At 37.6% G+C, this 15,060-nt stretch overlaps 2 protein-coding genes across 2 annotated transcripts; one reads left to right on the plus strand and one right to left on the minus strand.

The window, feature by feature from the left end:
* Positions 1-7,741: 7,741 nt before the first annotated feature.
* On the minus strand, positions 7,742-8,249 carry LOC110906402. Its single transcript, XM_022151539.2, has 2 exons — positions 8,022-8,249; positions 7,742-7,911 (listed from the first exon to the last, which is right to left on the minus strand). Exons 1-2 carry the CDS (start codon positions 8,247-8,249, stop codon positions 7,753-7,755), a joined length of 387 nt encoding a protein of 128 aa, XP_022007231.1. The 3' UTR covers positions 7,742-7,752.
* A 3,722-nt stretch (positions 8,250-11,971) lies between these two features.
* On the plus strand, positions 11,972-12,834 carry LOC110905277. The gene is made up of 3 exons (XM_022151126.2): positions 11,972-12,088; positions 12,340-12,429; positions 12,564-12,834. The coding sequence occupies exons 1-3, from the start codon at positions 11,987-11,989 to the stop codon at positions 12,699-12,701; spliced, it is 330 nt and encodes a 109-aa protein (XP_022006818.1). The 5' UTR covers positions 11,972-11,986; the 3' UTR covers positions 12,702-12,834.
* The last annotated feature ends 2,226 nt before the right edge of the window (positions 12,835-15,060 follow it).

Consider the following 15,060-nt stretch of genomic DNA (forward strand, 5'->3'; position numbering starts at 1 on the left):
ATCACATCTGCCAAGGATGTTAACGTGTTTACAGAGGTTAACTGGAATCTGAATCTTTTTAATTAAGTCTTACCATCTTGGCCGGGTCTTATAATGACACTAGGCTAAGTTTCACTATTAAGATTCTTTATTTAGGCAGATTAATTTAAAAGGAATGATCCTTGTTTCATTGTATATAATAACAAAATGAAATTTAGAACATATATTCCATTAATCATAATAATGGTTACACACTGCCCTAAACGGGACTTTTAAATAAATAGATACCTACGCAGAGGTTTACAGAAAACAAGTCCACGCAGGGACCAAATACATAGATAGATGTTCGCACAGGGACTAAAAGATAAGTCCTTGCAGGGACTGAAATGCAATTGTCCACGCAGGGACTAAACACGATAAATGTCCTCGCAGGGACTAAAATACTTAAGGCTAATGTCCTCACAGGGACTAAAATACTTAAGGCTAATGTCCTCGCAGGGACTAAAATACTTAAGACAAATGTCCTCGCAGGGACTTGATTGCAATAGTAAATACAATAATACATAAAGAGACTAATGATCTCGTTTCTTCCTCCCTTTTAGTAGGTTTGCTAGGCCTTTAAGGAATCCGCGATTACTTTTACGTTCTTGCTCAAAGTCTCGTTCCACTCGGTTTAAACGGTGGAGGATTTCTTCTTGCTCCGGTGGAGAAAAACGTGGCTGTTGTGACGGTTGTTGAACCGGAGGTCTAGGAGGTATTGGATACCCATGAGCTGAGTAATCTGTACCCCAAAGGTTTCCATAAGCTCTATCGGGATGAAGGGCATTATAATTAGCCGCTACCACGTATGGGTCAGCATCATAATTATAGTTGTAGTGCGTATGAGTCGGCTACTCAAACGGGTTGCACGCGGTGGAACTGCCATATGCTGGTATTGGATTGTCATAGTCGAATGGTGGTGGAGGTGGTGCAACTGGTGCAGAATTCACCTCTGCAGGGTGACCAGAAGGTTCCCCTAACTGTGGTTCTTCAGGTACTGGCGGAAAGTGACTTGCACTCGAGTGGCGAGGGGTGCTAAAATGGAATTCCCCTCCTCGGGTGGACATCCGCGCGCCTGATCTCCAACGCCTTGGCGGATCTGGAGGTGCTTGCTGAACTGGTGGCGGAGGAGGCGGTGGCGTAACTGCCACGAAACGCGAATCCTCGGAAGGATCCTGTTGCTGTTGCTGCTCATGAGGCGAGAAGTGATGAGAAGGTGTGAAGTACCAATCACACTGGTTAAATCTCACCTGGTAACTGTCGGGACCTTGATAGGGTGTTCCATGAAAGGATGACCCATCAGAGATCTCGATAGGATGGTTGGGAGTACCTCTTGCAGGTTCTATGGGATCTGTGTCTTCATCCATATCTACCGCATTATCTTCGGAGAAATGGTCTTCAGGCCCTAAAGGGTTATAACCTATTGGTTCTTGGACGTAATCAGCCGGGTTAAATCGGCCTTGAAAGAAAGGAGTAGGATCGCCATAGGAACGGTGCGAAGCAGATCGCTGGAGAGGTATAAACGAAGGTTGAGGGTTACTGGGATCATTTTCCGAATTTGGTCCAAACGAGTGACGGTATGAAGGTGTCGAACTGTGCGAGGTAGAATGTCTTGCAGGTTCAAAGAGGTTTCTTCTACGTCTCTGAGGTTCTTCACTCCTTGTACTAGAAGGAGCTCGCATGTTCGAAGGTCCGGCCTCGTGATCATTATGAGTAGTGATCGGCCCTTTGCATCTTCCTCCTCTTCTAATTGCTGGTGGCATATTTCCTGCTTAACAAATTTTTAAATCACAATAAACAATAAAAGACAAACTGGAATAAAATTTCGAATTTGTCCTATGTTCTTGTCTAGACTCAAGTATGTGCAATTGTGTCATTGAGATTAAACACATAAGGATAGTGTTTAATTCACTCAACGTTGGCTCTGATACCAACCTGTCACACCCCGATTTCCACGTGTATCACCGGTGGGCCCGGTAGGGGATTACCGTGACGTAGTTGGCAACAATATAGTCAAACCACACAATATATAAATGCACAGCGGAAGCATAAAGATAAATATATTTCAACCTTTTAATGTAATCTCAAAGTATCACAATTGTCGAAATATAATCCACAGGGGATCAAAATAAAATATAAGTATTGTTCAACAGACGTAGGCATCTTAAGCTTGCGAGACTCCTTATTGATGCTAAGGTGAAATATCCAGCCAATTACGCTTAGAACCTGCATTTAATCTTTTTGGGGAAAATACGTCAGTTTACACTGGTAAATACATTCAACCGACACTTTTGTAAAATGTTTAATAAAATTGATTTGAATGCACAAGGCACAAACTCTTTATAACTTGGAATAATTTATAATTAAATCTTGTAAAAGAATTACATGTTCAATATGCGTTCGGTCGCCCGGGTCGTGCCGGGTTTAAGGTTAATAGACACGCCAAAAAGCATAAAGCCGTGGCGGGAAAACCAACGGTTATACCTATAATAATATAGACATATTACGGGTGTACGCCTACACCCGTGTGTCGGGATCGTGGCCATTTCGTAAAATGATGCCAAGGATATCCGGGACATGGTCATTAAGCTCCCAAAGGCGTAAAGCCAACAAAACAAGTTTTTAAACGGGTTACATTGATAATACCCAACTACTAATGAGTTGGGGTCAATTGCCCGACCAAGCGGTATTTTAAATACCGTAACCCAAGCACGTATAACGGAAAATAAGTTAAAAGTGTTACCTTTGCAAGTAATAACCTCAATCAAATAAATGCAAGTATCTTTTACTGGTCTCCTATTCTGGAACGAAGGTTTATAACAACCTATTAGAATCCTAACGGGTCTTTAATGTAGCCTTAGCTAGACCGATTGGTTTCCAAGGATAATTATGGTTTAATCACGTGAAAGGCGAAAACCGGGAGTGGAATGTGGTTTGGACCCAACAAGTTTGAAGACTTGTTTTATATGGGTAATATAACCACACTCTGGATTTTGAGGTCAAAACAGTAAGGTTTGACCCATTTCGGCTAGTTTATGTAAACTAGTTACAGAAACCGAACCGTGCGCGCAAAAGGCGTAACGGGTAGCCGTAAGAGTCCTACACAAATTTCCTAAGTCAATATACTTTAAAGAGGTTGTGGTATCAGTAGGATACCTTCCATAATGCCCGTAACGAGTTTTAATCCAATATGTGCCCCGTAGGGGTTTTTCGGTCATTTTAAAGATCATAAAAGAGGTTTCTGAGTTCTACAGGAAATCTGAGTTTTCCGATCAGTTTATAAAGTCCAAAATACTCTATTTATTATTTAAAATCAGTAGCAACTGGAATCGGGTCAAAATACTTTGTAGAACTCAAGTTATGCTCGAAAAGGGTATATTCGGTATTTACCGAACCGATGCCATAACCACAGGTTATGAGCAGGATAAAAATCATTAAAAATCTTTAAAAATCTCGAAATATTATTTTACATTGGTGGGTAAAAGGTTTGGTGTCGAAATTTGGGTTTAGATAGGCGTTATGCTAATTGCGCCATTTAATTACTAAAGTTTTCGTAATTGCGCTATTTAGCATAACTCCCATTCTAGACCTCGGATTGACGTGAAATTTTAGGGACATGCTTAGAAATCAGTGACTAAGGCTATTGTCCTTTCACATGTCAAAAATTCTCGTTTTAAATTGAAAAGGGCGTTACGGTCAACTTTTAAGCATTTAACGGAATTGTGCTAAAGACTTGGACAAACAACGAACCGGTCACATAGGGTTATACCATCATGTAACCTGGTCCTAAGAGAGTCCTAAGGCATATCTAAATCATACCATAACGGGTCAGAACTGAAGTCAAAGCAAAAGTCAAAGTTTGCGACTTTCGGTTTCGAACCGGGTCAAAACAGTAAATGGTCGGATCAAACAAGCTTAGACTAGTTAATATACTTATTATCATGTTATATGAGTGTTAAAACAGATTACGCGCCATCTACATTACTGATTATGCTTAAAATCGCAAAATAGCGTTCTGTTGACTTTTTCTAAGCAAGTTTGACTCGACATTCGGACTAGTTAGAATGGGAATCAGAGGGTGCCCTTTTAGGGGTTTAATGCCCACATGATTACCAACATATAACTACTTTTGATTCGACAAACCACTGGACCATTTGTGATTTATCGCCAAGTCAATCGTTAATTACGACGGATTGACTTTTAGGCTATAACTAAGCAAAAACTAAGCCACAAAGGGTTAGGCATACTTACAGAAGCTTGGTGCACGACCAGAGATGTTAGAAGAATGCTCTTGAGCTCCAGAAGTGGTCAAGAAAACAGGTTTGAGGTGTGTTTCAATTGTGTGCATTACATTGCCTTTAATAGTGAAAAATTATGCATAAGATCATCACAACTAAGTCTATCATTGCTCATGGATGATCAGCAGCTGTCCCTGAGTATTAGGGGACATGTAGGGGGCGCCCATGCTGCCATAATTGCACCCAAAGTCGGTTATAAGATCAAACAGTGAATCTGTGCATGTTTTCTGCATCTGGCACCTTGACGCGGCCCGCATTAAGGATCAGGCTAGGCTCACGCGGGCCGCCTGAATCCTTATGTCAGGAACCAGATCTTCACATGGCTCGCGGTCCACATAAGCTTCCTTGTTTCTCTAACGCGGGCCGCCTGAGACCTGTAATTCAAGATTTTCAAATCTTTTGCCATTATTAGCCTGACCTTTCGGTTTCGAAGGGGTAACTTTGCGATTTGGGCCTCGATTATTTACGAATAAGGGCCTCGTGAGTTTTACCCGCGCCGTTAAGTCCCCGGTTAGTTTAATTACTATCCGAAAAGCCTTTTCTTTCATTGTTGACGCTTCTAACCCCTTGCATACGGAATTGATCATAACTTTCTCGTTTTAAAACGGAACTTCGCGAAATTTATATCGTATATTCTAGTGAGCGTAATTTACTGTTACAAAGCCTCGGGTATGTTAAAGGGTCACTCAGAGGTGTCACTTAAACATGTCGACACCATCAACCCCTCTAGTTTGTAATCTCTAACTTCCTTCCGCATTTCGTTTCGTATGATCCATGATTTATCCGTTTGAAGGTACGAGCATCATTTAGGGTTACAGTACAGTGTATTCATCCCTCGTTGACATTTTTAACCCTCGAATTACATACTTTCCATGTTTTGTCAACTTTAGTCCTTTATTCTGTATTTAATACCACGTGTAAACTCAAGACACGTGTCAATACATTATAGGACGCAAAATTTCGAGGTGTTACATCCTCCGACATGAAAGACACAGAAGATGAACCATCACAGAAGACGAACCATCACGAGTAGCGTCCAAGGGGGAGTTTGTTGATACACTTTCTGTGGACGCGACTCGGCTCGATTCGACTCGGCTCGGTTAGACTTGGTTTCGACACGGTTAAGTCCGGCTCAAGCCCGACGTCACGACATTCCTCCGTCGTGCGCTCCAGAGTTCGACACGTGAAGCACGAAGCGCCGCGAGCCGGTTCCCGCTGCCACATCATCATGACATCATCATGATGATGTCATGATAATGTCATTTAGGTGAAAATGTGTTGACTTTGTGATCTTGTAAAAACAAATGACGAAACAATTCTGTTTCGTCACTTTGTCACTGGGCTAATCAACACACTGGGCTTTGACTTGAATTGGGCCTTTGACTTCATTTGGGCTTCAACACCAACGACGAAACAAGATTGGATTTGAAATGTTTGTCGACGAAACTCACCAGTTTCGTCGACTTTGTGTGTTTCGCCGAGGCTTTTTTCTGTTTCGTCAAGTCTGTGTCTCTGTTTAGTATAAATACTCGTCATTTGTTTCTATGTGAAACTTGGACGAGAGACGAGAGCTGTGACTTTGAGAGAGAGTCTGTAAACATTGTTTGTATATGTTTGTATCGTTCTCATCCATAATCAATAGATTTTGAATCTTTTGGTTACGCGTGTTCTTGTTAACTGTGTTTGGTTTGCACCGTCACGGGGATTCCGCACCCGTTACCGTGTTGGTGATAAACAAGGATAGGTTTTCGTTATCGATCCACCGGAAAAAAGGGACCTACAAATCCACTAATCAATCTATCAAATGCAAGCACACCGGTCTAATATAAACTAATTTGTTTTCGATTAATACTAATACGAACACTTTTGATTACAAAGGGATTGGAAATATAGGGTTTGGGGTTTCTAGAGAGATAATCTATGGAGTGTGTGAATTGTGAGGGAAATGTATTCTAGAATGTTATGACAACTAGCAACTTATACCCCTTATATAGTAGATTCCCATTAAACAAGACTAAAACGCGTATATTTTCAAGCTGTGAAGCCCAATTACGCATCGAAAGGCTCCCCTTGGAAATAGCCAGAGATGTTTTATTTTCGGTGTTGATTTGTCTGAATCTCGCCAATTCATTTTGGAACTTGAGCTTCAAGCATGTATCAACAGACCCCCCTTAGCTGAATTTTCAATATTTTAACTCCAGTGCTTCTTTTGTTAATAGCGGATTAGTTTCATGTTTGTACGTCTGCATTTGTTGTGAGGCATTGAAGTATATGGTGATCTTCATGGTTTGTTTACCTAGGTGACTCCCGAATTTTACATCTCATGCGTTTTGCAGCAACTTATCTATTCACTATCACAAACAGTTATTCCAAAAGTCTCCTTAGTCGTTCACAATACCAGACAAACTAGTTTTATCTGAAAAGGCTTCATGCTTTTGTAAAAACGTAAGTTTATCAGTTCAATGTTTATCTAAAAAGGTTTCATGCTTTTGTGTTCATTGTCGTTTATCTTTCATTCATTGATCATTCAATTACCTATCATTCAAGCACACTACCTAACAAAATCAGATCTGGTTACATTATTTTTAGCTTCATTTTTTACCAAAACAGTAGAGTAATATTTGAAAAAATAAAATATTAAAAACAATATAATATTTAAACGTAGAATATATTTAAAGGGCCGATCTTGAAACCGGGTAAAATATTTTTATACAAAAACAACTTTTCTTTAAAAACACAAATTTGTTCACTCAAAAATGCATCACCATCCAAAAACCATCAAATTACCCCATCAAAACACCCATTTTTTCAACCAAAAAAAAAAAAACAAACAAACAAACAAAAGCAACTCCTAAACGTGGAACTTTGTGACTGAGAGGCTCTCGAATTCAGTGCCTAGACGCCCCGTATAGCCCTAGACGAGGCGTCTAGGGCAACAAAGGTGTCCAAATAGGCCGAGAGGATGTCCAAATGGATTGACCCTTTTGTATATCCTCATAATCCACTACAAGAACAGGGCACCTTTAGCGGCGACATGTCGCCGGTAAAACGTCGCCGGTATTGCTCGGACGCTATTGACCAGTTGTCGCCGGTAAAGATGTCTGTCACTGGTATTGATCCTTCACTTTTAGCGACGACAACTGTCGTCGCTAAAAGTGTCGCCGGTATTGACCTTGGTCGGTAAAGGTTGAAAGGCAATAGCGGCGACAACTGTCGCCACTAAAAGTCTGGTTTCTTTAAATACAGCAGCTGTATATACAGCTGCCCAGCCAGTTTTACGGCCGAAAAAACAAAACCTGCCTATTTTGAAACAACGCAAGCGTACGCCATGAACATAATCAACATATACTAAAGGTAATATACTTAAAAACTACGTTTAAGTCGTACATTATATCCTACAACGTTTAATTAAATCCAAACATACATTAAAAACAAGTCACTCATCGTCATCGTTATCGTTGGGTTCATCGTCGGATTCATTATCGAATAAGTTGTCAGAATCGTAGTCTTTTGACTTTCCTTTTCCTTGTGAAGCAAGATAGTTGTTAAGTTGGTTCAAAAATGACGGGGTTTGGAACAAGCTGTTAACAAAATCCTACAATAATAGATAGCAAAACGTATATGAGCATATTAATTAACGCTACCAACATATATTTAACAAGGAAACTTGCGTTCGTTTGTCATTTTATAAATTGCGTAGTTTACCTCGGAAAAGGGTTCTTGCGTCCGAGCTTGCGAAGACGACATGTTAGATGACGAGTGCGAGGACGTGTTGGAAGAAGGTTTAGGCCCCATCCCGCGGTACCATCCTCGCCGCTCTCCCAACGCTTCTTGATACGGGGCAATTGGAGGACCATCGCCGCTCCATTCTTCTGTGGCCCGTTGTATGTTCGGCGGTATTTTACGAAGATGATTAAATATATATGTGTACATATATATATTTGTTATAGAAAATAATACTTAAAAGAAATACTGACGTAATTTTGTTCAGCAACCGGATCAACCCAATTCCCTTGATTGTCCGTGTGGGTTTTAGCATACGTAGGTACCCAATCCAAATTCTGTTTAACATGACACTTAGATTAGACATTAAATACCAAAGCTTACACACACGCACACATACATAAAACATTACATTTTTATAGGCGGTGCTACCGTACGAAGATGTCCCCCCACGGTATGGGAATTGTTGTTTATCGCGTACTTTTTTGTTGGCCTTGCTTTTTTTAATATAATTTTCTTGCCGGAAACCTTCGATGGTTCTCAACCAGTTTTCATAGGGCATATCGATGAGATGGTATGCCCTTGCACTCTCAAGATCATCGTAACCTCCCTTGCTATCAAATAATTGTCTAGCTTCATACTTGCAGTCATTGTATCGCTTCATAAGCACAGTCCTTATACCACCCTTCAAGTTTTTCGCGTCATAATCACGTTCCACTTCATCAAGATTGAAATTTTCCTACAAATTAAATAAAAAAGTTAAAATATCATTTATAAATTAGATTTGCATGTGCTATAAAATTTTATGCATATAACTTATTTACCCGTAAGTGGTTCATGATGGCATCCTTGTAATGTTGTTCAACAGCATCCCATCCAATTTTATCAAACGGGATGGCCTGCCACATATAAATGCCGGCCTCCCTTGAAAACATTTCTCTTGATTTACGAACAGGGGTAAACGTGACCTGTCGGTTAAACGTAAGCGACACAGGCCCCCCCGCTTTTACTAGACGTCGTAGTTTCTCGTTTTTAGCTTTCCCCCTAACCTTCTTTGGGGGAACCGCTGCAATTAAAACAAAAATAATTAGTAACAACATTTATAATATATAAAATATAAGGACTACAAAATAATTTAGTAAAAGACTTACCGTCTGTCTCGTGTGTGCCACGAATCCCACGAGGAGGAAGCGGTGGATCACCAGCGCCGTCACCCCATGTCCCCAGGGGGCCACATCGGCCATCAAATAAGCGAATATCAGCAATACCAAAAACATAATCCCTATAAAGTTACAACCCGAAATTAATTTCTAAATCAATTTCGGGCGGGTATTTCTAAGCTCGTTATGTTTAAAATGATTAATTCAAACACGGGCACAGTTTTTTAAGCTTGTTATGTTCTTAATGATTGTTTTAAATTTTGGGCGGAACGTTATGTTTTAAATCATGATTTCAATTTCGATTGGGTATTTTCTTAGCTCGTTATGTTTGAAATGATGAATTCAATATCAGACACGATTTTTAAGCTCGTAATGTTCTTCATAATGGTTTATATTTCGGGCGGGTATTTTCATAGCTCCTTTTGTTTTAAATGGTGATTTCAATATTGGCGGGTATTTTCTATGTCCGTTATGTTTTAAATGATGATTTTAATATAAAGAGGGTATTTCCTAACTAATATATATTTGTCAAATTTAAATATAAATGTTTTAAAACCTAAACACAAATATACAAATTATCAAACTTTAACATTTTTTTCAAACCTACACATTTGCATCCTTACACACACATTTGCATACTTTATACAAACATACATACTAACATACACATTTTTCACCAACATACTAACATACACCTGCAAACATACATTCATTCATACACTTACATACCCACATACATGCTTACATACACCTACATACACAAATACATAGATTTTCATATACACATTTTCCCCAAATACACCTACATTATACTTTATACAAACATACATACTAACATACACAATTTGCACCAACATACTAGCTAACATACAGCTACATACATACATTCATTCATACACTTACATACCCACATACATGCTTACATACACAAATACATAGATTTTCATATACACATTTTCATCAAATACACCTACATTATACATTTGACATACTAACATATACCTACACTATACATTTACATACCTAAACAAACAATAATTCATTAATATACAAATATACATCTTTACATACACATACATACACCTACATACACAAATACATACACCTACATATACTCATTTTCACCAAATACACCTACATTATACATTTTCACAAACATTTACATACAAACATATATTCTTACATATACATTTACATAACTAAACAAAAAATTATACAATTTCTAAACTTTGAAAAAACTCATATAAAACTAACCGTAATTTCAAGCTTTCAAGTAGATATAGACCGCGGAGACCAGGTGGTGACCGGAGAAGTGATGGTGGTGACCGGAGAGGTGATGGTGGTGATCCGAATTTTCTTCCATAAACATAAATATAGACAAAAACGAGCAAAAATTAAAGTCTATAACATGTAGATAACAAAATATAGAAGAGATTTAACAAAAAAACAAGTTAAACTAACCGATTTGGTGAAAAAAGGCGGTTCACGGCGGTAAGATGAAGAGTTTGGGGGAAAAAGTGAAGAAGGAGGGAAGAAATGGCGCTGTATAGGGTCTTTACGGAAGCACTTTTACCGGCGACGGCCTGTCGCCGCTACTGGTTCCTTTGTCGCCGCTATTAGGTTAACCAGGATAAGATTTGTGTGGTTGGGATTAAAGTGGGACACCTACCTTTAGCGGAGACAGAGTGTCGCCGCTATTAACCCTAACCCGTCGTCGGTATTGCCTCTTTAATCCCCAACCGTTAGATCAGAATAATGATCAACGGCTGGGGGTTGGGTGTGACGCGGATCGACCAATAGCGGCGACAGATGGCCTGTCGCCGCTAAAGGTGTCGCCGCTAAAAGTGGTCTTTTCTTGTAGTGATCCTTTGTGTATCCCCAATTTACTATTCTAGTTTAAAAAAAAAACTAACTGAAAAAAATCATAACTACCTACATCATTCATATTTGCATTTATTGGATACCGCTATCCATTGACAAGGACTTGGGTGTAAATTTCAGGTTTTTAGGGGTTACTAATTGTAACACACAAGTCATGTTTCAGTATATAAAAGACGTGACGTGCTCCTACTAAAAATAAAACAAGCAGCGCTGTTCTTTCGTTCCAGCAGAATCCCTAATTCCTGCACCCAGATTGCATTTCAAATTTCATTACAATCAGGTAAGTGCAGTGTGAGAAAATCCAGGGCCTATAATCTCAGAAAGAAACATGCTCATCTGCAACCGGCCAATTGACAACTTTTTTCTAATTTTTTTCTTGAAAGGTTCTAGAGAAACCCTAGTTTTTAGCTACGGTGTTTTCAGTTTTAGCAATTTTGTTTAAACAAAATTTATCACTTTTAATTTATAATCAAATATTCTGTGTCAAATTTATCACCTTATGTAGGACATTTCGCACTTTCATCCTTTCTTTTAATCGGTGTAATTAGTTGATGATCTAATTCATCATTCTTATCACCTTTTTTATTGAAGCTAGCATGTTCAATCTTACTAGTGATGTCCTAATTTCATTAAGATTACCTGACTGGTTAATCTATAGTTCTTTATAAATGAACAAGCTTAACTGAATAAGTATATACTGATTCTTGATATCTTTTATTTGATAATCATTTATGTAATGTAAGCCGTACTGTTGGGAACAAAATGTGGATCTAAGTATTTGAGAGTTGGTTATCTATCTAATTCTTGAATGTGTTGTGTTTGTATTGTGTTACCCATTTTAGAATTTATATTCAACTGATCTGTATTGTTCTCAGCTTTATGGCATCTTTAAACACTTTGGAAACCATGAACTGCAATGGAAAAAAATCCCATAATCCCAATCACGAGTCAACCAACATAAATGAGGAGAAGCAGTCATATTCCGCAACGAAAGTTTCTCAATCTAATGTAAGTATAGGATGGAAACATATAGCTACGACCCAATAACTTTTATTATTATTATTATTATTATTATTATTATTATTATTATTATTATTATTATTATTATTATTATTATTATTATTATTATTATTATTATTATTATTATTATTATTTTATTTATTTATGTTGTTATTATCAATATAATTTTCGTCAGCCCTTTTGATTATGTGCGTTATTTACGGTTCACATAGTGCGTTTTCAAATCATTCGACACGCAGGGCGACGTAAATGAAACGGTTATAGCAAGTGATGACGAATACGCTATTGATGCTGACCCAATCTCATATAGCACACCATCCATGCAAAGGGTAAGCCTATAAACTGGTTGTCTTGGCTCGTTTTCTATGTGGCAATGCTATCTTAAGGGATTAGTCCCACTCACATTATTCTTCTTGAAGTGATTTGAGAAAGTGTAAGACTAATAGTAATTTTTCAAACTCAGGGTCGAAAAAGGAGAACATTACAGAAATCTATCGTAATAGGTACTTCAAGCATCAAAATCCGCCTTCCTGAACCCGAACGTACCGAAATTGAAGCCATGGATGCGGTGATTAATCTTGAACTTTTTAGTAACACTTGATTGTGTAAATATAACCTCCCATTACCCAATTTCACCACTACATGAACCACTTCTAGTATGGACTTGCACTAAACCAATGGTTCAGGTTTACAACAGGTGCATAACTACTATTTGATGGAAAACATTGTTCCACATTCAGACTTTATTGTTTTGAACAAATCAAAAGCTTATTTATTAGAATTTTGCTACAATTTTAATATAACAGTACACAACAAAACAAATTGTTCCAGATTTACAATAGTTTATCCTAACTTAGTATATTACTACGGTTGGTCTAGCCATTTCAAAGTCTAGATACACCCATGCGTACATTAAACCCTGGAGAGTCTTCCATGCCTTGCATAGGTAGCAGTAAACTGTTTAAAGGATTCTATCTATATAAATTTCTTAATTTTATTAAAAATAGGTAGTTGAATAGACTGTGCTCTTTTTTGTAGTTTCCATTTTGCTACAGTTTGATGTTTCCAAATTAGAAGTAAATCGATTTTGCCACTTAAATTGAAAACAACCTTCCGTAATTACTTGAATGATATTCATCGAATGATAGCTAGTGACTAAGATGTCAGTATTTTCAACCTTGTTCTTAAGTAAAGGTATTAGCGAGTTCAAACTGCGTTCTAGTGTTTTATATATATAAAAGTTATTTTGATTCCATCAAGTTTTTACTGCACCCGCATCTTTCTCTCTAGTCCCTATATTTTTATACTTGTAAGTGCAGCAATGGTGTACAGAAGGAGGGGAATACCTCCCAATGTCCAAACTGCTTGACGGTTGGACCGAGGAGAAAAGGAGAAGAGTGGACACTGGCACAATTGATAAGGTTCGGGCAATGTACAGAGTTTTGCTTGTTCAGTTAACCTCCTAAAAACTCTCTAAATAATCACACAAAGAAAATAAGGTATATATGGCATCCCTTTGCAGTTTTACCACCATAACTATTCCAGCAAGACTTACCGCTCTATGGTGGAAGTTAAAAGTTATATTAAGCATCACAGCCATCCACATAAAAAGAATTCTATTACACTTGGAGACTCACAAGAAAGAAATCAGGTATTTGTGATCAAATAAAAGACTTTGGATATATGATTTTCTTAGGAGGCAAGTTCATACAATTCAATGGTTCTTTTGTATTTTGTTGCTCAGAATGAAGAAGACATGACATCAAAAATAACCAACATATTGTCGAACTGGGACAAGGTATCCTTGTTTTTTTTCCTTTCGCTATTAAGAAACTAATTGTCAGATAACAGGATCTAGCATATCACTGAATAGAATTTCTTAATAGCTGAGTTACTATATATATAATGAAAGATAAATCATATGAATATCAGCTGTAGCTACAAAATCAAAAAGTTTCACTTACGGGAAAGGCTCAAAAGAGAAATGCAAATGCATCTTGTTATAGAAAACCAATTAAACTTTGTGACGTCAAAAAGGTTTCTTTAACGTCATTCTACATGATAAACAACACTAGTGCATCTGAATTAATTTTCCATCCTTCTTATGTATCATGCATGCTAAAATTTAAAAAGGATTCTATCATCAAATTTTTCTAGGTGGAATTTAGCATCATGCCCTTGGTTTTGTTTCAAACGCATGGAAGCACGTTTGTATTATAAACATAAGTAAAAGCTTCCAGTGTTCAATTCTAACTTCAAATTACATTTGTATCAACAGGAATATGCCGACTTTCAAGACATGGATGAGGTGTTTGTCGCTCTTTCTCAGTAACACCTCTTTGCATAGTTGTCAATACGTGTATAGATCTAGGCTCGCTATTAGGGTTGTAGTTTTAGATAGCAATAATAGCGACAGTTAATTTTGTTTATATAAATAGCAATTAAATATAGTAATAAATAACTGAATTTTAGGTTTTTGTTAAAAAATGCAAGTAAAATAGCATATATACTAGGGTATTTTATATGATATACAGATAAAAAAATAAATTTTTTTCTAGTGTGAGGTTATTTATAAAACAGCGGCCCCTTATTTATCACTATTCGCAATGTAGGAAATAGTTACCTTATCGCTATTTGTCGCTATTGCCATTAACAACTATGTTTCTCTGTGCATTTACTGTTTAATGGGACAACGATGTCGACAAATGTTTATCATTAACACAAAGCCATTTTTATTGAAATTTCACTTGAACATAACCCAATTGCACCCACCAAAAACAATAATTTGTGGACACATAATACAAGTTAAGCTTCCGGATTATATATACATTTCTTAATCATTTTAGCACGGAGGCCTATTAAACTTCCTATTGGGATGGTGTTCTGTAGGGACCTTTTTAAATATTATTGAAAAGATATTCGTGTATTAATGGTTTGACACGGTTAGATGTTTTGCAAAT

The sequence above is a fragment of the Helianthus annuus genome, chromosome 14, assembly GCF_002127325.2.
Source record: "Helianthus annuus cultivar XRQ/B chromosome 14, HanXRQr2.0-SUNRISE, whole genome shotgun sequence".
NCBI classification, from domain to species: Eukaryota; Viridiplantae; Streptophyta; class Magnoliopsida; order Asterales; family Asteraceae; genus Helianthus; species Helianthus annuus.